General features: G+C 46.2%; 1 protein-coding gene across 3 annotated transcripts in view; it reads left to right on the forward strand.

Moving 5' to 3' along the window:
• Positions 1-920: 920 nt before the first annotated feature.
• The window catches only part of LOC119458198 (uncharacterized), a 101,282-nt gene continuing 76,333 nt past the window's right edge, over positions 921-25,869 (forward strand). Inside the window, exons 1-5 of one of the 3 annotated variants that reach the window (XR_007467892.1) lie at positions 921-1,067; positions 7,031-7,160; positions 12,186-12,331; positions 16,656-16,788; positions 18,275-19,751. Coding sequence is in view for 2 of the 3 variants with exons in the window: in XM_037720024.2 (XP_037575952.1) it covers positions 1,010-1,067; positions 7,031-7,160; positions 12,186-12,331; positions 16,656-16,788; positions 18,275-18,539 (732 nt within the window). In the remaining variant the exon portion in view is untranslated. Of the gene's footprint in view, positions 1,068-7,030; positions 7,161-12,185; positions 12,332-16,655; positions 16,789-18,274; positions 19,974-25,869 lie in introns of those variants that run through there. The other 2 variants (XM_037720024.2, XM_049670831.1) reach the window with 2 other exon arrangements.

A 25,869-nucleotide genomic window follows, 5' to 3' on the forward strand; every position in this document is an offset into this window, starting at 1 on the left:
GGGACCTCGCCTATGCTCCGCAACGCCTGCCACTGACAAGGCGTCGGCTCCTAAGCGTATCGCTTTCATAACGTGTCTACGTTCTTACGCCACACGAGTAGTGACATTGAAAGCATAGAGTATATCGCCGAGGTACGTGGTTGTGAGGTCGCGCAGTTTCTATAGTTACTTTGTGTTTGCTGTTTGGCTATTTCGCTAGACCCATAGACCCCCCCCCCCTTCTCCTCCTCTCTTGAAATAGAAGGACGCAGTCGCAGCAGACGACAGGAAAGAGTGTCGCGCAAGGACAAGGGGCCCAAGGTCCCCCGTCGGTCCATGCAAAGTTTAAGCTGTGGGCGAACTTTGCAAGGATATTACGGGCGTGCAATTCATTTCTTCACGATCGTTACGCGGCGAAATAAAAAGCGTACGATGCGGGCACGTGCATACGTCACTGGCATCGTTTACCCTTCGGGTGACAACGAACTTCCGTTCCGAATAACGCCTCTTCCTCCTTCTCCTCCTATTTCTCCTTGATGCCGAACGAAAGAACACAAGCCGGCAGGTGCTATCTTGGGAAGCGAAGGCTTTCGGTTGACGACGTGCTTTCCTAATTGGATATTACGCGAAATTCCGTCACTTGTGCTTGCGGTAGCGATAAGCCGTCCGAGAAGGCTGCGGAATCACGAGGACAAAACGAAAAAAAAAAAGAAACGCAGAAAGCTGCGAATCGTGACACTCCGTTTCCATGACCCAACCCGGACCAACGGAAGGAAGCCAGTTATAGACGTCCGAGACAGAATCATTGAAGGCGAGCTTATTTGTTCACATAACACGCGGGCCTCTCGACACGGCGAACGAGAATGGCGGGCCAGCCTGATCTCGCGCGAGAGATGAAAGGCGAGAGTGAGGAGGTTAGCTTTGTCGCCGAGAGGAAGCGTCAAGCTAAAAGGAGTCGCATCGGTGGGCGGCAAGTCAAATCGCTCCTGCGACGGTCGAACGAAGCGCGTGCCAAGAGCCGGTGAGAAATATGTCTCCGATGGGACTCCCTTCCAGTCTTCTTGTTGTTCTTCTTGGCTTACTGTTGGGTGAGTTTTCAGCGTCACAATCTCGCATTCGTGGAATGACAACATATATACATCATCGTATGCCACCCCTTGTGTATATTAATGCACACTTCCTTCAATCCATTTCAAAATTAACTCGGAAGAAATTACATTATGCATCCTGGATGTGAAGTCGCATGCATGCGGAGATATGTTAAACATGGTTTAGGCATATTCTTGCTGCCAATTTACGTGAAGGAAGGAAGAAATTTACGTGAAAATTAACATTAATTTAACCCAGACCACTGTGCGGTCGCAGACGACGAAGAGCACTCGTAAAGTGCATTTCATTTACCGCAAGTTGACATGAAATTTCAGGATGCGTCATCGTCATGACAACCTATACCCGGCGGCGTTACACCTTAAGTTCGATGTTCAGTCCATGAAAGGCAATTTTTGCCACATATGAATGGTGAGACAGCTATATTCTTTGCGTGCGTAGCTCGGCACTGCATTCAGCATCGAACCTAGGTAATTGAAAAAATTAATGAATTCTGGGGTTTTACCTGCGAAAACCACAATTTGATTAGAGGCACGCCGTAGTGGGGGACTCAGGATTAATTTTGACCACCAGGGAATCTTTAACATGCCCCCAATGGTAATTAAAATGGAGTTAATGAAATATCACCTTTGCAGCATACCAGTAGATGGTAATGTCACATTGTAGTTATAGTGAAGCAGGGCACCCAGTACGAAAACTTTAAGTCACGAATTTGACTCTTTATTGGGTGAACTTGCGCCTGGAAAAACAAGGCCCACTCAAACCACAACGATAGCGGTGAGCAGAGTCATTGGTCGTCCAAATCCGATCTACGTTTAAAATGCATCGGCCATTCAAACATAACTCGTCGTACATTCCTGAGTAATCGCCGGTGCTCGCGGAAGTTCCAGAACGTACAATACTATTCGCTGCGCGCGCGCAATCGGATTAGACAAGATTCTTTTGCTATAGAATCGGCGACAACATTCGGGAGAGTTACGATACACGAAGGCGCGTCTTGCGCCGAGCAACGGTTAGGTTGTGAAAAACGGATACCGGGAAAAGATGAACAATGTACACGTGTCAGCGAGAACCGGCTTGAGAACTGATTATGTCCCTGAACAATGCTGAGGTCTGCGGAGGATGTAGTACTATTCGTCGCGTGAACTCGTTCTCAATATCAGAGGGGCGCCGAACTTGCGTTCCAGCAACGAATATTCGTGAAGTTTAAACTCATGCCTGGAACCCACCGTGGTTGCTTAGTGGTTATGTTGTTGGGCTGCTCAGCACGCGCTCTCTCCCCATTCATATGTGGCAAAAATTGCCTTTCATCGACTGAACATCGAACTTAAGGTGTAACGCCGGCGGGTATAGGTTGTCATGCCGACGCCACATCCTGAAATTTCATGTCAACTTGCGGTAAATGAAATGCACTTTACGAGTGCTCTTCGTCATCTGAGATCACACAGTGGTCTAGGTTAAATTAAGCACTTCGCCTCTCAGAACACTTTAAAATTCGGTCTAGATCTAGAGCCAACAAAATTTCTCTCCACCATAAATCTATATGTTCAATGTTATACAGCGTACATTAGCGTCCGGCACCCCAGTGGTCATGTTACAAAACGAGTGTCTGAAAAAAAATGAAGATAAGCGGCCCGACCTCCACGGGCCTCTTCTTTCATCACCCTATCACGTAACATAAAGCAAAAATAGAGATAATTCCGCATCAATCGGGCAGCCCGAAATCGAAGCCTGCACCTATCTACACTAATTTAGGAACTCCAATAGCTACGTCTTTATTCACATCAAGAATTACCTATTCTTTCTAGTTGGTGATGGCGACCCCGAAACCAGCGCTCTCCCTCACGTAGCTCACTCCCTATGTCGAAATTTTCGGAAGCCTCCGCCGGCTGCATAACTGCGCCATGTTGCCAAGGCAACGAGCATCAGCTAGCCACTGCGAAACAACACCGCTGTACCGAAGCGGTGTTTACGCAAGCTCAATTCCTTCCTCACTGATATTACCTATACTGCGACGCGCGACCCTAGTGCGTTTAACGTGCCTCCACTATTCTCAACATGAAAAATGCGTCTCGATTGACGCTTTGGTACTTCACGTCTAGGACGCGTCAGGCTAAGAACAAAAAAGCCTCCTCGCAAACTCTCATATCTTACGTAAACGTTGTCCAGGAGCGCGGTGCTGTGGAAGACACTTTGCACAGTCGTTTGTTTGCTTTCGTGCGCGCGTGTGCGTGCGTGCCGAGTGCGCGTGCACTATGATTATTCGTTTCGTAGTGTCGCATCATCTTGCGATGCCATCATCATCCCCGATCACTTCACGCTGGCTATTTGGCGAGTCAGGATCGAGCAGCACAGCCCAACCGGGCTGGACGCCGCTGCCGACGCTTCGTTGTAAGTTTCGCTTTCCTCAATTAAGCCAGAGACGGGAGCGGGCTCTTTGGAAAGCAGTCACGTCGTCATTACACTTGTCGTCGGTCCTCGCGGTCCTAAATATACCGCGAACCTCTACTATGTGATAATTACGCATTGCACGGGACGCACACGGCGGTTCGCGCAAATAAACGCAGCACTCCGCAAAAAGGCAGTGTGTTTCTTCCTGCAAAGTTGGCCTCTTGCCCGAAAAGCTCGACAAGCTAACCATGCACGTGAGTAGTTGCGAGGAGTTACGCATGTTCATTTACATAACGCTGTGCCTGCTTGAGTTCCTCTAGATCGAGCGCCGGAGCCATTGCGACTTTTTTCCCCCTGACTTAACACTGTCTTCCGCGCGCAACTACGTCACTAGACTCAGAATCGTGATTAAATATTCTAGCATCAATTAGCAGAGACCAGACAATAAAAACTCAATGCACAATCAAAAAGAAAGAAAAGTAACAAGAATGAAGACCCAAACATTGCGATCATTACAACGTCCCCGCCATGGCAGTAAGTTGCTACACATGTTTTAGTTGGTATAAAAGCGGTAATATGCAATAGTAGCTGCAGCTAGAAATCTACTTTAGAAAGACTGACTGTTGAGATAGTTGGTGTAGCATTCTATCTAGGATATATATTAGCGTAAAGGGCTGAAAGAAACACAAGCGCAAATAAAGGAAACACGAGCACAGCGATCAGCTGATTACACTAAGCCACCCAGCATATATTATGTATCATTTGGAGCGTATGGAACCCAATAAGTTCATACATTAGAAGCCCTTGATAGTAGTGGTCGTTCTACTCTGTTTTACGTTTGTGTCTTTTCCAGAATTTTGCGCGATAACTAGACATAGGCTAACAAAACACGACCATTAGCGTAAGCCAGTTATCTTTTAGCATTTCCGATCATACGTTCCTTCGTAATTTAGCTACGTAATAAATGCCCAAGACACACGCAAATATAAGAAAGGGGAGAAATGCATGCACATAAGTGAAGTGTCTGAGGATCACGCTCTCGTCATTCCTTTGTGTGTGTCCTGTCTTACGAAGCTATTACACAACGCTACCTACATGTTAAGTCAGCTTTCCATTGTTTCGTTAATTAGTCTTGATCGCCAATTGTTTTGTGCTAGATTGTGTAGCGAAACAAGATATAAGTAGCACAAATAAGTTATGCCGAAAGAGATAAATGCAAGCGATTACCGTTGTCACCACGTCACCCTCCCGTCGCGTTCATGTCGTGGTAGAGTTTTACTACTACTTGAATAACGCACGTCCTGCTGCCTACCAAGGCATTTATTAAACCCTTGCAAATTTTATTGCCACACTCATCACTACAATCATACTGAACGTGTTGAAGCCAGAATTACACGGGATTAAAAACATTTCTGGAGGTACGCGCGTTGTTAGTCTGCTCAGAAGAGCGCCAAGTATGTATGTCTTTCGTGATGATCTTTCGAACGCTGCTGATGCTTTGCAGATCATTTTGTTCTGTATTTGGAGCAAAAAAAACATTACTACCTCAAGGAACCTTCCTTCTTAGTCTGCTACGGGGTGTAAACTATCAATCAATGAAGGCCCTGGTTTGAAATGTGTGAAGCGTCTCAAGCCTTCCCTTTCTTGTTGCGCTGATGGTATCCCACTCGCGACGCATAAGACGTGTGAGATCAAAGTTGTCCCTCTCCTCACACGCATCTTCAATAGTTCGCTGAAGTCTAGCTCGTTTCCTAGTGCTTTGAAGGTAGCACGGGTAGGCCCGTACATAAATCGGGTGCTAGAATTGTTGTTGCTAACTACCGGTAGATATCTATCCTCTGCACAGATTCTAAGGTATTTGAATCTGTACTGTATTCTATGCTTTCTGTTAGTGCTAAAACCAGTTTAATAGAAGAACAGCACGGTTTGTATCGGGGCGCTCCATAACAACGAATTTGGTTACATATATAACCCATGCTGCCATAGTGATACATGGCAGGGCCCAAATAGACGCTGTTTATTTTGAAAGCATTTGATGTGGTTTGCTATGAGTTCCTCATTATACAGATAACGCTAATGGAGATACCGTCTTCCATAACTGTTGTGCTATATAATTATATAAACAATATATCTTGCTTTGTGAGCATTAATAGACAGAGCTCTGGCAGGTCACTTCCGGTGTTCCTCAAGGATCCGTTCTTAGCCCTCTTCTCGTCTTATTGTTTATGAATGGCAATTCGTCAGCAGTTGAGCACTCTTCATTCCTTCTCAAGGCTGGTGACTTAGAACTTTTAAAAACTGACGATAGTGTTCGCGACTGCATCGACCTGCAAAACGACATATTTTTTTTTACTCTCAAGCTAGTGCACAGAGTCTCCTCTCTTAAATGCTTCCAAAACTACGGCGTTAAGTTATACTCCGAAAAAAACGCCTCGTACAATTTTCGTACACTCTTCGTGACGCGCCATTACCCATGGCCGATGAAACAAGAAATGTCGGTGTGTACTTCGACAAAACGCTAAGCTTCTCTTCACACAATAAATATGCGAAACAACGTGCCCTTCAGCCTCTTGGTATTGTTTGTCGTATATAGCGTGACTTCCACTCTCCTGTTGTGTTTCTGAAATTGCATTTTACTGTGCGCCTTCCGCTACTAGACTATGTTTCTGTAGGGTGGAACGTGCAAATCTGATACTGACCTCTTTGAACGCATCCGCAAAAATTTTATATCTGTTTTCAAATACCGCCTTTGGCATTCTGGTGACCATAGTCAAGTCCTTTTAGATATACCTCAACTCACACCTCTAAAATAAAGACGTAACAAATCATACATTTCTATCCTTTATAATTTCGTTCATGGCACCCAAGCTAAGCTTTTGATAGTGTTCAATTTTGTAGTCCGCTAGAACATACCAGGCAGTATCTGCGTGGCCTTGTTGCAGTACTCACTGTCCTATGGTCCGGCTTCAAAAAACGGGTAATAAATATTCTGCCTGTATTGACAAATTTCAGAGTTCACTCCCTGTATTCTGTGCAAGCGTAAACAATCATGTTGTACGATTAACTCACTTTTAGGTCCACCTCGTGGCTTTATTCCTCCCTGTTTGTTTCTCTACGTCATATTATTTTGTCTACCACATTTGTCTTTTCTGTACATTGAGCTTTCTGTATTACTTTAACATGCACCAGTACAAAGGCTGGTGCGTTTCATGTTCCTGGACACTATAATAAGCTTTTGTTTAAATGATTGATTTATTTATTTATTGATTGATTGATTATAATTAATAAACCTGCATTTGACTAAATAAGTTTGGAATAAGCAAAATGGAAGACACCACCAGAAGGAACACAGTACCGAGGAGGGAATACAAAGATACAAAATTGAAGATAGCAAAGAGGGATTGAAGTAAGAAAGAAAACAATGGCAGATCGCAACAACTCAATCATGTATGTCAAATAATACAGATTATGGAAGTACGAACAGAGAACCACGCTATGAAAACCTGGGCCTTCAGCTGCGTGACCTAACCTATTTTCTTTCTCTCGATGGCAGGACAATGCAGCGCCCAACTGAAGAGTGGTTGCAAGATGCAGACGCTGCGCGACTGCGGGTCCGACTATGTGGTGTACAGCAACAGCACGAGACTGCCGGAGGGTGGAGAGGAGTTCAAGCAAAACTGCGGGTGAGTTAGTGGAGCACCACGGCTAAAGCAACAGCATGTCGAACCTAGTCAGATCACCTGGAGTTACACTAACCTGATACGCTGAGTCATATTACGGGCTTCAGAATGTTACTGCTCACCTTTCAGGGTCCTCTCACCACTGTCTGTGCAAAGTTTACTCGGTTCCTGCGAAATTTCAATTCGACAGGTCTTCTCCTCTGCATGTGGCGGTGGTTTGTTAAACGCGAGTGCAGGCTCCTCCTCTATGAGCGTGGATGGACCAATATTGCGATGGGCACGTGTCATTTTCGCATGTGTCACACGTGGTACGTACCGGAGAAAACAGGCGAATGCAAGAAAATGTGTACAGCGGAGTATGAGGAAGAGACAGGACAAACAGGACTTTCACTGGAATATCTGGAATGTGACACTATAGAGAGTCCCGAGTCTTGATTTGACCATGTATGGACAGTCATTTTGGTTCCGTGGTCCTGTTATGGAATTTGTCAGATTACTCCATGTCGTCGAATTCCGCCATGTTGGTGTGTTGAGCCAGTAAAAGATGGCACAGCTACCGAGTAAGCCAGTGCGAGTTCGCAAGATGATGGCTCCGACGTTATGGAGGAATTCGACATCGTCCATAAAAGCATCTTTGAACTAGATTCTGCTGACACTCAAAGGGTGACCTTCCTGTGTAGAATTTGTGTGCTGCAACGCTGAACAACGCGCGAGATGCATAGCGCCATTGAAGCCGTTCTTTCTTTCTTTCTTTGACTTTGGCAAAAGAGCTTAGTGTCACGACAAGCTTGCCAGAACAGAAACGCCCAGTGCGCGTGGAACACGATATATCTGAGCTTTATGTATGCTGCCACCCTTTAAATGTAAGGCTCGAGCTCTTCTAGATATACCCTTAGATAATGAAAAATGCATTGAGTTTCAGATAGCAAACAGCGAAAACAATCGCCACTTTAAACGAATCGAAGACATCAGAAACGAAGTATTTAAAGCGCAAATTTGACCGGTAGCTTATCTTTGAACCTTCCAACCCTCACTCATGCCTACCTTGAAGAGACTTTTGCACTTGAACGTCATCGACCAATCGTAGACCTTGAGCGGCTGCTCGCTCGGGCTTCTTTGCTCTCTTTGCGCCCATTTTGCGCGCTTCCCTCGCAAAAATTATACATAGGGCTAAAATGCATTTAAATCGAAAGTATATTGAACGCATCGCGAAGTCAGTGGAAACGCCCAACAGAATTTATATAGCAATGTTCCAAGAGTTCTCAGGCGGCTTCTTGGACATGTGGGCCCCTTCAATGTCACTGTCATTATTTTGCAATGGTAGCGGTCAGCTAAACCGGAAGAGAGCAATTGGGTGATCGAAAACTGACATTTAGATCGTGCGCAATTTTATGACAAGAAACTGTCACTATGTCACGTGCAAGCTAGTCCTTTGACACGGTTGGCGGTGTATTTCAAGTCGTATAGCGGCGATTGCCCTTCCTCGTGCGAAAGCAAACCAGCAATTTCGTCATTCTCTCGTGGCAACTAGCGCTTTGAGACGCTGTACTGAATTACACCACTTTCGGGATGAGCCAAGTTTATCCATCTCACTACCTTCGGGATCGGCCCAGGTTTTAACGTTTTATCGTCTGAGTACAATGAATTAGTCGTCATTACATCGTCTTCAGCGTGTCATGTTCATCACACACATGCTCTGGTCACAAACACAATTGCGCACCCTACACAAACATTTTGCAGCATCTGGTAGCACTTTGCGGAACCCCAAGTGTTGCTTAGCCAGCTACATAGATGAAGCTTCGCATACTCTTGATTCTCATGATGTGTGCGATCGGCATATAGCGTTTCAGTTGGGAATCTAAGGCACGGCCTTCGATCAGTATGCTTTCGCGCACTTTCACCTTCTTTCAGCTCATTTCTCATCCGAGATGTATTGCACTCATTGCAGATACTTCTCACTGTGAACTGGTACCACAAAATAAGCATCTTGTTCTTTCATGATGGTGTAATACGCAGAACGAAGCCTTTTGAAGCGGTTGTGCCAATTAGAATTCTAAGGTGGATGGCAAGAGGATGGTTATGTGTCGTTTTCCACTCTTTCGGTCTTCTCCTTTCTTACAGGCTACTTGCTGAAGTAACCTTCTAGTAAACGTTTTCTTTTTCGCACCGGATACGTAAAAGAAATTCTACACCTTGCTTGCTTTCGGCCCCTGTCACGCTGTCATAGGGAGGTTCTCGATACTCGTTACTAACAATGTGCTGAAAACCCTCACTGTGAATGTGACAGCGCAGATGAAGAATTACAACATATACGTTTAGAATTCCAAAAATACTTTGAGCGAAGAAACTGACTCTTTTCTAAGATTACGAGGATTCAGCGAGCATAAAGAAGCTGCATGGAGTATCATCATCATCATCAAGACTCATCAAAAACACGCGCTGGCTACTCATGAATAATTTTTGGAGCACACTCATGTTGAAAAGAATTACAAGGATAAGAAATGCATGGGAGGTTTGCCTAGGGAAAATAACAGTCTGCATGCAATGTATGCAATGTAGGCCTTGTGTGCACTTTTCTCTTATGTGACATTATGTGCTTCATTAGTACACTTGTAGTGTTTGCGACATTTATATTCTGTCATTATATCGTGAATGTTTTTCTACTTATGACAGTTTCTGTACCTGCACAGCATTTTTAGCGTTCGTGACACTTTTATAGTAGTATTTTACTATGTCTTCTTTTACTTTTGTGATATTGTGTGATATCACAAAATGCATTTTTATGTCACTCAAATCAAACGGGCAGGCGCCCCATCCGCAGGGGGCCAACATTTCTTTGTTATTTATTGTAAACACAAAAATGCTTTGAAATTTCAGATAGCGAAATAAAACATGGCGCATATTTTCGACATAAGAATGAGTACTGATTTATTCGCCAAATAGTTCAGCCGTTGCATCATTGATATGACTAAGTAAGCTAGACTAATTGAGCTCGAGCAATCAAAACAAAATGTTCGGCTTAATCTAAACGACTACGACGGTTCCGGCGGTTGCTTGCGATCGCGAAAACGGATCTCAATCTCCACTAAATAACCGCGATTGCCGAGTAGGGTATGCATGGACATCCTTCAAAATGTCCACGTAATTGCACTCGATGTATATGCATTCGATATGTAACACCTGAAAGTCAGCATACCAGAGGCAATTAGACACAGGAGAGCAAGACCACCACGAGGGACTGGAATCTTTAAGACAGGACCTTGATTACACGTCAAAAGAAAGCTTTAGCTCAAGGCCAACTTCAATTTCTCTGTTCAAATACAAGTAAAACGCACAAATGTTCCTAAAACCATACCGTTCGACCAATTGGAATAAAATTTGTTACATTTGAGCGAAAAAGTAAAAATTCTAGCAAATATAGGAAGCGTAATTTTGATTTAAGGCTCAGACTTATTACAGGAACTGCCGAAAAGCAGCAAGTATCAAATGAACAGAGAAGTACCAAAAAGGTACATCACCGTTCGGTAAACTGCACATGTTTGAGTTAATAGTTCAGCGGATTCAGCAATTGCTACGTTTTTTGGGTGCATGTCTCATTTTCCACTACACATGTTGGAGCATCTAAAGCGGACAACTTTGTTCCGCAATATATAGTTTACATGAAATTATTATGACGTTTACGAGGGTCTTGCAAAAGTCTTAGTCTCAAGGTTGTGGTATATTTTCATGCGGCGTGATACGCGTGAGTTTTGTCGTCTTTAGATGTCTCGATAAGTGTTGTTTACATAATTCTTATATCTATTTTATTATTCCTGACTTTGATATTTGTAAACTTAATACTTAATTTTTTTTTAAAGTTCGCAGTTCTCAAATTTATTTACAAAAACATTTAGGGCATAACAGAAAAATGAACTTCCTAGAGATAGTTAATAGATATAAAAAAATGTGGTTGATCCCTCTTATATAGGAATCGGTATAGAACACGAAAGTGAAACGTGTCTTCACAGAAGTAGTGTAATGTTTATTGCACATTAATATATAATGTCTATTGGTGTTTTGTGGCTAAAGCGCCCTTAGGCGTTGATGCACCCACGCTGACGCCTGGTGGCACGTCTCCTCCATCACGACTACCAACGTCGATGACCATGAGCAACCGTCGTGCATATGGAAGCTGCACTACGCTGCACACGCTAGCACAACGCGAAAGACGAAGCACGTAACTGACACACTAATACAACGCGCAAGACAAAGCACGTAACTGAATCGTCACCGAGTCAAATCAGCGCGTACAGCGCGTCGTAATTGCAGCCTCCGCGATCAACTTCAGAAACATTTTCAGAGCTAATTGCGGAGGCCACGCTCCGCTGTGCTGAGTACGGTGAACGCCACCTAGGTGGCGTTGGTAGTGCTTCTTGATGCCAGCGTCCCTTCGAATGCTGGCATCGAGGCGTCGTAGTGCTGAGACCACCGAAGCGTTCACTGTCGGTGCGCGTTAGTGTCATAATGCAGTACTTCTCTTTTCTGCTCGTAGGCGGCGGCACCGCCCCGAGCAAGAGCGCGGGTACACGGAGGAGTGTTAGATATATAAGGCGCGTCTGTGTAACTCTCTGCAAATGCGTTTGTGGCGCAATGGGTTAAACGCTCGGCGATCCATCGTCGCGGACCGAGAGGTCGTGAGTTCGATTTCCAAATTTTGCATGTTTGTGGAACTTTTTCTTCTGGTTTCTTTCTTTGTATTATGTTCTATGACGTATTTCCGTGACGGAAATACGTCAGTGAAGTCTTGGTGGACCCCGGCATAAAACACTTTCGTGTTAATATATTTTTAATCTACAGTAAACCTCGTCAAATTGGTTCAGTCGTTGCCGGGAAAAACGATTTCTCCGTTCCCTTGTCTTTAGATAGAATCTCCCTAGCTAAAGCTTTCTCTTCATAACTTTAAGCCAAGTACTATATGAACTTCTTGAACGCCAACACTACTAGACACTTGGTTTGATGCGATGACCCATGTGTCTTTGATTCTCACAGGTTGTACCTGCAGCAAATCGAGTGTTCTCAGAAATTCGGCGATAGATGCCTCGAGAATCTCGCCCGCGTCGTGACCTCGCTGGCGCTGAAGGCCGCTGAAGAGGACTTCGAGGCCGCCTGCACTGAGGGCAACGAACGCAACGACAGTGAGTGATTGGAACATGCAACCACATTTTCGGCAGAGGGCGAGACTCACGATGGGGGTGATGAAAAAGCACTTGGCTGATGCTATACTTTTATTATACTGGATGAGTGCATACCCGGGGAGAGTAACACTCATGGCAATTCGATGGCCCTGTGGTCAGCCATAACAGATTATCTTGGAACAAATGCATCAAAGGAAGACGACCCGTACGACCCCATGGCAGGACAGATGCCACTAACTTTATTTTCTGGCTTTAAAAAATTAGTCTGTGGCACTTTTCTGTCGTTTGTTCTAACGTGTATTTTGGGGGAGCCAATTCTTGAAAGAAGAACCACGCCAACTAGGCCAATAACAAGTCCTGCTCATAATATATTGGCAATGTAGATTACACGCCGCGCTGGCTCAGCGACTTCTGAATCCTGTCTGGACGCTTTGTGTTAATGGTGCAATGCAAGAACATAAACTTTACAGCATAAGCTATATATATATATATATATATATATATATAAGAATGGCTGTCGGCGTTCTTGCAATAAGGATTGAAGCAATGTAGAGACTCCAGTAATGCAACGGCCGAAACGTGTCACGTATGAGGTGTTTGCTGCAGCCGCGCTCGTGTATCGTGCTTCGTGATGATGATTTAATGACATCCTCTTTGAAATGGGGCGGTGACAAATGGTCATCTAGCCTGCTTCCCTCTGGTCACGCGGCGTCACCTAGCGGCGTCACCTAGTGGCACCGCTGTAAAGTCAACGAGTGCCTTGTGTTCGATTGATATACATTCTCACAAGATTGTCTGGATATATGCAGTATATATAATGTTTCAACTTCGCCCAGCCCTTGGGAAATTTTAAAGGTTTTTTTTTCCCTTCAAGAGCGTCACGTACTCAAGGTGGCGTCAAAGAGATTGATTGAGGAGTACCAGATACCCAGTGTCCCATATCCTGCGACCCCAGTTGGTCGGACGATTGGTTAAGAACCAGGTTTCCTCAGCACAGCAGTCCCCGATGCTCTAATAAATAAAGCACCGACTACCCAGGGATCCTATAGTTCGCGTGAAAATTGTTAGACGCGAACAAATAGACAAGCGGACGGACATACCGCAAACTGGGGGAAATTCCAAAGAGTGCTAATCGCACTAAGATTAGGATTGTTTGAATGTTGAACCACGCTATGTTACCGCAGAAGCTGAGTCCGCTCAGTACCGTAGGAACAGTGAAAGCAGCCATTGCCTCTCAGCTGCCTCAGCGGGTGCCAGAGCAGTTAGTAATGTGTGTTGAGTAACGCTCACAATCACATCCCTTGTTGGGTTCTTGGTAACGCGCATCAAGTAAATGGACGTTTAGTTAACCTAAACGCAGGCCGGCAGCGCATTGAATAAAAAATGTCACAGTTTCGCCCTAAGGGCGAAGCAATGAATGCGATAGCAACACAGCAATGTCATACGAAGTAAGGTGAGCGGCTTTGGTAGCAACAACACGCAGAACTGTTGTCGACGCCATCGGCGTTTTGCCCACGTTAGCTCAAAATGCGTGCGGCGTTGGTGACTGTTGCTGGAGCCTCTGATATAAATAGGCACTTGGTGCCGCAGCTAAACGTCGCCTCCCTTCCCTCCCCCTCCCCCACGGCCTCTCGCACGTCTGAAGAAGGCGCGTTTGCTCTACATATATGGTGATTGTAAAGGAGAAAAGAGACGCCTACTTCTGCAGCCCTTAAGCGAGCACGGCGCAGAACGCACGTTTGTTCTCCGCCGCGCGTTCACTCCCCGTGAAAGACGCGCCCCTCGCGCCCTTTCACTCGCACATACAGCGTTCGGCGCGCGGCGACGATTTCATCTCCAAATGACGTCATACGGAACCTCACGGCGACGGCGACGGCGACGGTGACGGCGACGGCAGAAATCTGCTTTTGAGTGTCCATATAATTGCTATCGCAATAAAAAGAGCAGCTAAAAAAAATCACTGAAGGTGGATGACCAGCGAAGCAGTTTAGCACATGACATAGAGGTGACACAGAATTTCTATCAAAGCTATGAGCAAATTTTATTTCTCTTGAGCGACGACGGCGGTCATCTCGAAGAAAGACACACGCGCACACACTTTTATTTTGATCGGCGGTCTTGATCGACGGCATACTACTACTACTGCCATCTCGTGGAGCCGGATGAAACTAGACACGCGCGACGGGACCGCCATGCCGGGAGAGCGGAAGGAAACTAGGCACGCAAGCGCTTGGAACGAAGACGAGAGAGGGCGGTGATAGCGTACAAATGGCCGACGCGGGTCGCACAGCGGCAAATCTTTGAGAAACCCTTATTATCTACCTAAGAGTCTACTGATTTAGAAAATGGTGCCTATTGATAACTAATTTACTGAAAATTAATATTCAAGTGATGAGACGTATAAGCGTTTGCACAGAATGAAGCGATTTGGTATCAAATTCAGGAGCTGAGTTTTTGCGCATGCAGATCTGTTGACGGACACGAAAAATGCATAGAACCCTAGCCATAGACAACTTCGCTGTAACATTCCTAGCGTGTACCACGGGTACAAAGCGCCGTTTTTCGTACAACAGTTACCGAATCATGAGCGAGTACACGAAACTCGTCATGAGATTACGTCATCATTTGAAACGGCTAGAAGATAAGCGTTTTGTGTAAATGCAGAATATTGGGTATTCAATTTGTCGATCGTGCAGTCAAGATACACCCTCGAAGATGCCTCACAAACTAGCCCAAGCAACCAATTTGCTAGATCACCAGTTCAAAACAGTTTATGTGAGATCACAACCATTACGTCTTGATATTGTCAGCCCAAGAAAAAAGTCGCAGTTTCACCCGAAACGCGAAGCATGAATTGTGCTAGCAAATTAGTATAATGCTAGACGAAGTACGGATAGTAGTTTTATCGGCTGTATAAACATGTAAACATGCGCTGACTAAATTAACAAGAATGGTGTCACACGCGCCCAAGCAAACATGAACACATCTCACTCGATGACCGCGCACACTCGCTGTCGAAACACTGGAGTGAGAAAGCGTCGCGGCAGCAGCGAGCGAATTAGCCTTCGTGCTGCCTCTCGCTTCAACGCGAAATGAGCGGCGAGAAGAGCTGACGCGACGCTATTCGCCCTCCGTGCACCTAGACTCTCCACTCATCACAGATCGCTTTCAAAGAACTTTGGAATTACTTCGGCGGCAGACATCCAAAAGCCTAGGGTAGTGATAGAAATACGGATATCACCGTAAAAATAAAACGTAGTGTGCATTCCGGCAAAACACCCATTGGGCAAAAGGTTGCCACTCTAGAAAATTATCCTTTGATGTGCGTATGTTAGTGTAATAAAATACCCGTTTTCAACGGTGTAAGGGGGTGAGCGATAAACACAAGAAACAGCCAAGGGTGCAGTTTTGTTAATGTGTATCGTGCAGAATTATTTCGTGCCAGATATAGCAACTTTTACAGGTAGCAATTTTGCTTTTAAGTCGGCAAGATACTGTGTGCATACAGTTCCGTTTTGAACAGTCACCGCTTTCCTTGGTGCTAAAGTCTAGCCCTGCCACAATGGCGAAACCTTTCGTGTAACGACTACTACGATAAATTTTAGTTTTAGCAATCGTGATTTTGCACGACTGAAAGAGACCGATACAATAAGTTTTGTTTCCAATAAGAATCTTTCTTTTTTTATTATTTATTCAGTTGACTGTTGATGCCCCGTTGTAAAAAAAGTGGTTTATTTCAGTAATGCGCGTTCTTCTCGCCTAATATAATTATTCTTTAATTATTGAACAATATATTATTTGTGCAGAAGCCGGTGCCATAATAGTTCCCCACACTTCCAAATACATCAAAATAAGCGAGTCATTGCGTCGAAGGTGACAGTTTTTGTAGACTATACTGCTTCCTTAGGTTTCTATGCAACACATTGCAGAAAGCAATATACTTATCTTTTTCTTCCGCCATTTTCTTCTTATCGCAAAATGGCTTTCTCACATTCGGTAGCGTGCTGCATAATAGTTGCAATGATTAAGTTCCCTCCCGCTTTTCTTTCTATTCACATCATCTTTACATCGACACAAAAGGTTTTGCTTTGTTGGCAATATTTTACTTTGTTGGCCAGTGACGTATTTGTTGCCAAGATTTACAATACCGTAATAAATGGAACAATAAATCAGTCAACGAAAGGAAACAAATTTAAATTGTGTGGTTTATCGTTTCTAAACTGCACAGTAGGCTATGGGGAACGCACGTCCACCGGTGGTCAAAGGCAACGAAAAGAGAAAAGAAAGGAACATAAACCTAATATTTCCGTCTTCCTCCGCGCAGTGTACAAGGCCAGCATCAAGTGCATGAACTCCGTTGGCGCCAAGCTCAACGTATGCATCAAGAACCTCTACGAGGGCCTGCAGACAGCTGTGTCCAATGCGCAGCGAGAAGAAATCGTCTACTACGCCTGCTGGTGAGTCAATCAGTATTGGGTCCGGCACACGGACAATGCCTCCCGGCATTCAAATGCCATGAGGAATAGCCCGCAGAGAGACTGAGACAAAGAGCGAGATAGAGGCTCTTTAGTGGCTCTTTAGTGGCTCTTTAATGAATCTTCGAGAATGTTCCCTGGCGGCATGCCTAGCATGCTATTCAAGATGAATATGAGAAAAGGGAAATGATGTGCACAGTGCAAGTCGCATACACACGACATGCACAAAACGCACCACAACATGCAGCATAGTATAGAATTAAAGTGTCCCATTGAGTCCAATGTATCTAATCTAAGAGAGATTAAAATGGCCTTAATTTATTGCCCGAGATCCCACAGGAAGCCTCAGTACATCCCGTTAACGTTCGCACATGTGCGATGGACCAAGTACATATCGCGGCTGAAAACATTAGTCTTTGACGAATGCTGTTCTTTTTAATGTCAATAACCTGCAAGTTCTGATGAAGTAGACTATGCATTCCCGTACATTCCACGTAGGCCACAGTAGCGACCTTATCTCTCAAATTTTAAGTCGCAAGTGTTTAGCGTTTGAGACAACTACCTGAAGTCCCCATGTATAGATGCAGTGGTCTGCGTCTTTCGCTTAAATAACATAAAAAAACGCTTGGTGTATTGCGACTGACACAAACATCTTGTTGGACTCCTCGCTTTGATTGAGATCACGAAATGGCTTCGCATACTGAAACCTATGTGATACCACTACAGCAAACAAAACTGCACGCATAAACACAAAAGCTCAATGATGTGGAATACTGCTCCGTTCCAGGCAGCCGCGGTGGTGGCGCCCCACGGCGTACACCAGAAAGCTCGTCTCTATTGGGCCTGTCTGCTTTGAACACTTTCCCGGTGTTTCTTTCCAAGTGCAACGCAAATAGTGCGCGTAGTCAACCGAAATATTTAACGAACCGCATCCATCAACTGCATCGTCTATCGCTTACAACGCTCTTCACTATCTCTCTAACCTCTCCTTGTTCTTCTTTCGCGTGCTCATTGTCAAAGTGAAAGTGTTTCTGAAGGAATGCGCACCTTTCTTGTCTTCACTAGAGAGTTTGAGTTGGTCCGCAAACTTCTTACCGTTTGTGGATGAACGGGTTGCTTGAAGCGTACACGTGAGCGGCCGGATTGGTGGCACCGTCTCTGGGCGCCCAGCTCAACCACATGAACACAGAACTATTGTTGCTCTAGCCAAGTCTACTATCTGCTGGTGTCAATGTTTGAAGTGGTGTAATCGTGAACACGTTGCCTTTTTAAATGTTTTTTTTTTTTGGCAAGCACACTCATGGAACACGAAGACATGTCTATGAGGGATTGTGGTTGACGAAGCGTCACAAAATGTCACTACCGGAGTCTGGTGACCCGTTATTACGAAAACGCCATTGCGTGTACCAGAATACCGGACACGCTAAAGCTCACTATAACAACACTGTCCATCTCCGACCAATCGCAGCTCGTACCACAGCACGGTGGACTGCACCGAGGCGGCGTTGGCTGACTGCGACGAGCCCGACTCCCCGGCGAACGAGTACGTCAACAGCGTCATGGAGAGGGTGTTCGGACAGGTGCTGGGGCTCGTGTGCGGACAATACTCCCGTGGGTCCACCAGCTGCCGGGAGCAGCCAGCCCTACCCCCTCTGGCGGCCGACGCGCCCAGGACGTCGAGCCTCATCGAGATCGCCATCGAGATCGCCACATCGCTCCGCAAGAAGCCGTAGACATTGGTTTTTTGATAGTTTATAGAAAAAAAGACACAGAAACACATATCTAACGACATTGTAAAGTATTATCTCGTGTATGGAAGAGCACCGCCTCGCCAAACCCGTTCCCTGCAACACGTTCGAGGCTTTTTTACATTCATTTTTTACCTCGTGTTAAAGGAGAGGTTGGCGCCTTTAGCCAGCCCCGGCTACTCCTCACATAGCAAACCGAATGGCATCACAAAGAGCATGAACACATACAAACTTCGGCACACGAGTCCAGAAGGCCACTGAAGATGTACAAGGACACGCACAAACGCGCAAGAAATATGCAATATACCATAAACAGATAAAAAGTGCTTATCGTTTTTACATACAGCTGAAATCCGTGTCTTTCCGCCTGCGAGTGAGCGTGTGTCTCACACCCTTTCTTTAATCCCTCACCATCTTATCTTTACTGAAATACCAAGCCTGTCGCTAGGATAACCTCTCCAGATATCATTAAAGTTTTTCTCTCTCTTCCTCTCCGCCCACGGAGTCGCTTCTGCAGCCTGGCATTCTGGGAAGCAAAACGCCTGAAAACTCAGAGCCATGACATTATGGTAGAGTCACCCCCCTCTCCGATCTCTCTCCACAAAACTAAGTTATTATATTGGGGTGAAGAAGAGGTAGCCCGTTTCCGCATTACACAACTGTAGCGGGGATGTAGGAAAAGATGGGTAGGAAGAATAAGAGAACAGAAAGGCTTTTGTAAAAAAAGAGAACAGAATGGCAATGTGTAATGAGAGTTCCTTTTTTTTCTCACTATTTTTTAGGTGAGGAAATGGGAAGTGATAGCTGTAACGTTAAGAGACAGGAAGTCATCTTTGTTGATTAGGGAGTGAGCGGGAGTGCTCCAAGTGTAATTGGGCAGCTAGTCATGTAATTCCCAGAGCAGATTACCGGTTATCAATGCGACAGAATGGGTGGCGACGGAAGAGAACCGCAGTCGAGGATGGCACAGAACTACGCGGTGGAATGAAATTATGTATATTAGCAGCAAGGTGATGTCCTTCTGGGTTGCTTCCGCAGCGGAGCCTGGCGAATCCCACCTCATGGCTAAGTAAATGCCATTTATATCAGGCATTAGTGACAACTACGACAAAAGGGCCCATGCATAGCTGCAGAATCCAGTCACTGCCTTTTGTGGCACTCATCTTGCCTTCGTCGTCTTTTCTTCACTCTTTCGATGTCATAATTATGAAGCTTGTTTGTGGCCATGTCATTCACTCGCCTGCAAACGAACACGGGCCATCTGCCTTGGCGTGTCCCATTGTGAACTGTTCAGCACCATCGTACATGCTTTCCCAAATCATCTGTCACCGTCACCCATACACAAATGCTTGTGTGTAAAATTTGTCGTTCCTACATGCTTGTACAGACTACTTTCCGAATAAACCCATGACCAACCGATATGTATGTGTCTCCGTTATTCTGCTTGGCTGCCGATAAGATGCTTCAAAATTGTCAAATGCTACCTTAAGTAGGCATCTTGCTTCATTTATTTTAAAGCGAAAGCTTTACAACCTAGTCCTGCCGAGTTTCGCCATCGCCAGCAATTTCACCTTCATTTGACCACAGCTGCGCCATAGCCTTGGCAATGCCTCACGTGACTCACCGCGCCAAGCTCCGCCGCCGCCACCGCCGGCTTGGCGCATGCGCTCTCCGCAGCTGGGTCACCACCTGGCCACATGACTCGCCGCGCGCCTAGCTAAGAGGAGCGCCGCGCTCGCCTAGTCAGTGCGAGCTTGGCCGTGGATGAGAGCGAAGCCGGGCCGTCTTCTCTGAGCGTTGCGCAGGAGCGGGAGGCTTTGAGCCGTCGTCGGCAAGCGGCGTCTGACCACCCCGCGAATATCGCCCGGCGAGCTGCTTAACCGGCGAGGGTCCGGAATGCCGAGCGCGCGAAGCTAGCGTCGCAGACTGCGGAAGACCGAACCGTTCGGGTTGTAAAACGCTTGGACTTGTCGGCTTATAATTTATACCTGGCTTAACAATGAGTGTATACCTAAGTATAATAATTACAGCTAAATCGAAGGTTAGCCAACTGAGACCAAGACTTAACCAGGCTTAGCCAAGCTTTCGCTTTGCATATCCAGGGTTAGCTGAGCTAAGCCGCAGCCATTTTTTTTACTGCCAAGAGCATTTATGAGCTAGTTAATGTGTTCAACATGTGCGTCTCTTGCCAATTCTCATGAAACATTAGAAATGGCGCGGAGGCGCCGGGAAATCAAACCGAAGCTTATGAATCTTCAAGCACATGTAGCAGCCTAACCGCTACTCCATGTATGCCTTCTACTCTTCTACTGATATCTACTTTTAAATAGGCTAAAATATGAGTCGAGCTTGACCATACCCGGCTCAACATCAGACCCGGGCTGCTCAGAAAGATGCGCAGAACAAAGAAAGAAATTCGTCGGCCCTTCCCCTACCGGGAACAGGGGGGGGGGGGGGGGGGGGACACGCGAAGCTTGTCGTACCCTCAAAATTGGGTGTCGCGTTCCCAGGCCTCGGGGTTCGCTGCCCTTCGTTGCGCTGGGCTTCGGTAAGACGGGCTTTTAACATGGGATCCGCTGCCTTCCACTGTAACGGAGCCTGGGCTTGGGCTGCCTTGAACGCAGGATCCGCACGGCGCGCGAGCCCGGCTACATTGATGGCGTTTCTAGACGAAAGCGGCCTGTTCCGCCGCCGACCGAACGCTAAGCCTTCCCATCCGTTTGCCGAGCGTGCACTGAAACGGAGACCAGACGCAACGTGCGAGAGGCCCTTTCCTTCCCTTGCCCTTCCCTGGGCGCGCGCCCGCTCCTGAGTGGGTGCTACCGTCACGTGTTACGGGCGCGCGCCTGACGCGTTTCACAAGCGGTCTATTCTTAGCCTTTCCCGCCGTTTTCCTCCACTTGCGCGAGACGGGTTTTTTGCGGTCACACCTACAACTGCACCGACACTTGTAAGGCAATACAAGCTTCGCTTGAAAAGGCTTCGGTTCAGTAGGTGTGAGGCCGGAGATGAGTGTAAAAGCTTGGCGCTGGCTTTTGATGCCAGTGCAGTATGCCCTCGCGGAAGAGATGACGCTCGCCTTTGGACCGCGCAGTGGATAACCTCAGCAGGTGCCTTCGGATCGATTCACCAAGGAAGGACGCAAATGCAGAGGCAGGAAACGAAGGACCCAGGAAAGCGGATGCGTGTCCTTTTTGTTTCTTATGTGTTTAGGTCCATCCAAATAGTTTGTAGTCATTATAAGGACACTATAATGTTAACGCACATAGAAAACAAAACGTAGCTGATGAAAAATCGACACCGCACATGCAAGTTCAGCGTAGGTGCGAGCGTTGTGCTGCCGATAACACGGCGGTCACGCATTTCCGAGATGAGACTTTCTTTTTTTTTCGATACGGTCGTTCGGAGTACGGTGCGCACCGCTTGCATAAATGTTTAACGTTGCCGCCGTCACAACGATATTAGCAATGTATTTTCTCAAAATTGACCATACAGTAAAAAAAATATTCTGAACTTCCAACATTAATTTTAAATGCGTCAGAATTTCTATGCCAACCCAACAAGAAGACCCGTCCGTGCGTCACGTACGGTGACGACCGCGCAGACGATCGTTTTCAAGATAGGGCTCGCAGCAGTGAGCGAATTGACCTTCTTGCTACCCCTCTCTTCAACGCGAACTAAGCGGCGAGAACACAGCGCACACGAAGCTATCTGCACTCGGCGCACTCTGTCCCCATCGCAGATCGCTTTCAAGATGGGGCCCGTGCGGCCGCGCCATACGCAGCTGCAGCACTGCTGATCATGGTTGATAATCGTTCGCATCGACAGGAGGCAGCGTCATCGACCACGTATATACGTACGAGGTCTACCAAACGGGACACTTTGATCACGGCACGTACTAAACAGCACGCATGGGCCAGTGCTCATTTTCCACGAAGCAGTGGCCTCATCCAAACGCACCATCATATAACAAGAGTAAGCATTGCTACTACTCGCCTCTTCGTCGTCTCATGCTGGTTTCATTTAACATTTCGGTGCTGCAACCGCGCTTCGCCATTTGACGATTCCTTCGCGGTGTTTCCCGCAATTATACCAAACACAGCAGCATATGACGACGAAACAACAGGTGATTAGTAGAAAATGCTAACGGGTCAGTATAAGTTTGAGTGAGTCTGAGTGAGTCGAGTCATGAGTGAGGTTGCCGACCTATGCCATACCCACTCCCCATTTACTTCGCGCTCAGCGCTTTCGTTCGCAAGGTTGCGATGGAAAGAAATTCAAGTGGGGATTAGGAATCGAACCAGATGGCCGGTGTGATCAGTTTCCCTATGACTGTTTTTCCGGTGACGATTGGGATTGTAACGAGTGGGCTCGTTTCCGCACCAACTAGCCTAACAGGAGATATCATTTGGTTTTGCTAAGCATCCAGAACCACGTACAGCTCCAATGGACAAAAATTACTTGCGTAGAAACAAATAATAAGGCAAATATTAAATACAAGAACAAAAGCCACGAGCGGGTGTCAGGAGTCAGAATATTTGAGAGCTGCGACCTACGGAGCTGACCGTGGTGATGACCCCCAATGGCTTTAACGTTAAATTGGCTTCTTATAACACAGAAAGTATATCTGCTTTGGTTTGTCAACCTTATCACTATATGTGCGCGATCAAATGATAAGGCGATGTGTCACGGGATGAACGAGGACCATAGAATTCACTATTTCTAATTTAATGCCCAATTTCTATCCATACATCTGCAAAGAAGGATGCCAGAACACCCCTATTATTTCCCACATAATGATACTTTTAGGCTGCGAAGAATCGCACAATACTAAAAAAAAACATAATACTAACAAGGGTGAAAAGATATGTCCTTACAATTATCTGCGAGTATGTTCGGAAAACTGAACAGTTGCCGTGCCTTCCTTCGTAAATTAGGCTAAAATATATTTTAAAATACTTACCTTCAGTGCATTTGGAAGATCTGGGCGCTGCTCCTTCCCCTTGGCTGTGAAAATGCTCCGTAAGACATGGGAAAAAAAACATCTAATGCACATAGGCGGTTTTTGCGGCATTGGCAGATCTCGCGCGATCTGCTTTCAACCACGGGCTCCGCTGGCGCCGTATGATGATGATGATCACGATGATTTAATGGCATCCCCTTTGAAACCGGGTGGTCACAAATAGTCACCTAGCATGCTTGATTCATTCAAGTATGCTATATATGTTTTTTGTCTAGCATTTTTATATACATCTCCTTAATCATTTTTTTTCGGTCGTATCAATCAGTATAGTTAGTCGTGTCAATAGTTAGTCGAGCGCCGAAGCCCTCGACTAACAGCGCCCTCTCGGGGTAGCCGGGCGCGCGCGCAGCATTACACTTTTTTTTGCTGAGGAGCGCGGCAAATGAGACAGCCGGAGCAACACCGGCCGGCGCGCGCAAATCTCGGAGGGTATGAGTGGCCCTATTCAACGCGAGATCGAACTACCGGTGGCAGCACCGTCGCCGCGTAAGTATGAATAGGCGGCCGACGGCGCGCATTGAAATGTGCACTGATAATGAAAAGTGCTTACTGCCGTGAGCTGATCTTATATTGTCCTCCAATGCCGAATCTTGCACGAAATGCGCAGGGCGTTTGTGTTTACTTCAAAGAAGCGCTGTCATTGAACGGAGGACTGGCACTCAAGCAAACAGCCTCCGTTTCGGCACTGTCCTCTGGTCTTTTGTGTAAGTTTCGCTTACGTTCCGCCTCCTCAATATTGTTGCACAAGTTACTGCATTCTCTGGGAATATGCTGGTTTTAAAAAGTCGCTGTTTCGGCATAAAGGCGAAGCATCGATTGCGATAGCAAATTAGTAGATAGCCATACGAAGTAAGGACAGTAGCTTTATCGACCGTATAAGTTGGAAATATTCGCTTACTAACTAAATAAACAAGCACGTTGTAACGCGCTCACGGGTAAACATGAACACATCTCGCTCGATGACCGCGGAAACTCGCCAAAAAGCTGGAGTGAGAAAGCGCGCCAGCGGCTGCGAGCAGATTGACATTCGTGCTGGCTCTCGCTTCAACGCGAACTAAACGTCGAAAGCGCAGCGCCCGGCGATCTGCGCAGCGCCCATCGCAGATCGCTTTCAAGATAGCTCCGTGAACAGCAGCCGCGGGAGCTCGTGCAGATCGTGGAGTATTCAACACATGGTGACAAGCCACTAAAACGCGGCACGGCATTCACGTATAGCTGCTACGCCTTCCTTTGTTTAAAACAGGCTAAAATGCTTCTGTGTGGTGTACTCGAACACGAAACGAAGATAAAATTGATATGATTGTAGCGAGCGGCGGGTGCGGCAATCCCACATTGCGCGCTCTGCCAACACCACCTAGATAGCACAAGGCCTACGCACTCCGTTCTATGACGTCGTGCTACGTGGCCCGAACTTTTCATTGCCAAGGCTGGCGTGACGAAAGCGGTGACGTCAAAAATCACTGTTGCTTACGCGGGAGCATCCCCATTAGATTCCATGGCAGTTGGGCCAGATAGCATGACGTCACAGAACAGAATCCGTAGGCCTTGTGCTATCTAGGTGGTGTTGGATCTGCACAGGCAGTCAATGGCCTTACAACAGTGCAAAGAGGACAGCGCAAGGCTTAAATGCTTTTGTACACTCTCAAAAAAGTACAGTCTAGCATTTACGATTGTGCTACAACCACGGAAGAAACGGGTTTTAAAGTTATTCACGAAGTACACGCACAATGTAACCACCTAGTGCCTAGGAGACGATGCGCGGCGCAATCTACACTATTTGTGGTTTAGCCAGCGCCCGCTTGTTGGAGACGCTGCTCGATCTCGCGGCCAATAAAAAGTTGTCATGTTCATGCTAATGATGAATACGACTGAGAATCCATTCTCCAGTCTGCTGCAGCTCGCACATATTTGGTCATCTTTATCACCTTGGTTAAGGTTCAAGTTAAAGAGGTAAACAAGACAAACATGTTTTGTCAACCAGGTGAGACCACAGTTAACATCCATACTTTTCTAACGCTGACCTCGTTCTTGTGACACCTCCATCACAATGCAGTAACTGCTTATCAAAAATAGAAAATCGGTCTTCTTAGATGAAAGGAAATAGGCAGCCGAAAGGGTTATAGATTTCCACTAAGTCATGGCAGCCAACTATTAGGTGATAAAATAAACAAAGAAGCACAATTGAAAATGCAAACATCTTAAAAAGTGCGTTCGTTTCGTCCTCCTGTACTTTCACGAATATTGTATGCTACTAGTGTGGTCCCCCGTCGCTGTGGCGAGCAAGAGTGAGTT

Source organism: Dermacentor silvarum, chromosome 7, assembly GCF_013339745.2.
Source record: "Dermacentor silvarum isolate Dsil-2018 chromosome 7, BIME_Dsil_1.4, whole genome shotgun sequence".
Lineage (NCBI taxonomy): Eukaryota > Metazoa > Arthropoda > Arachnida > Ixodida > Ixodidae > Dermacentor > Dermacentor silvarum.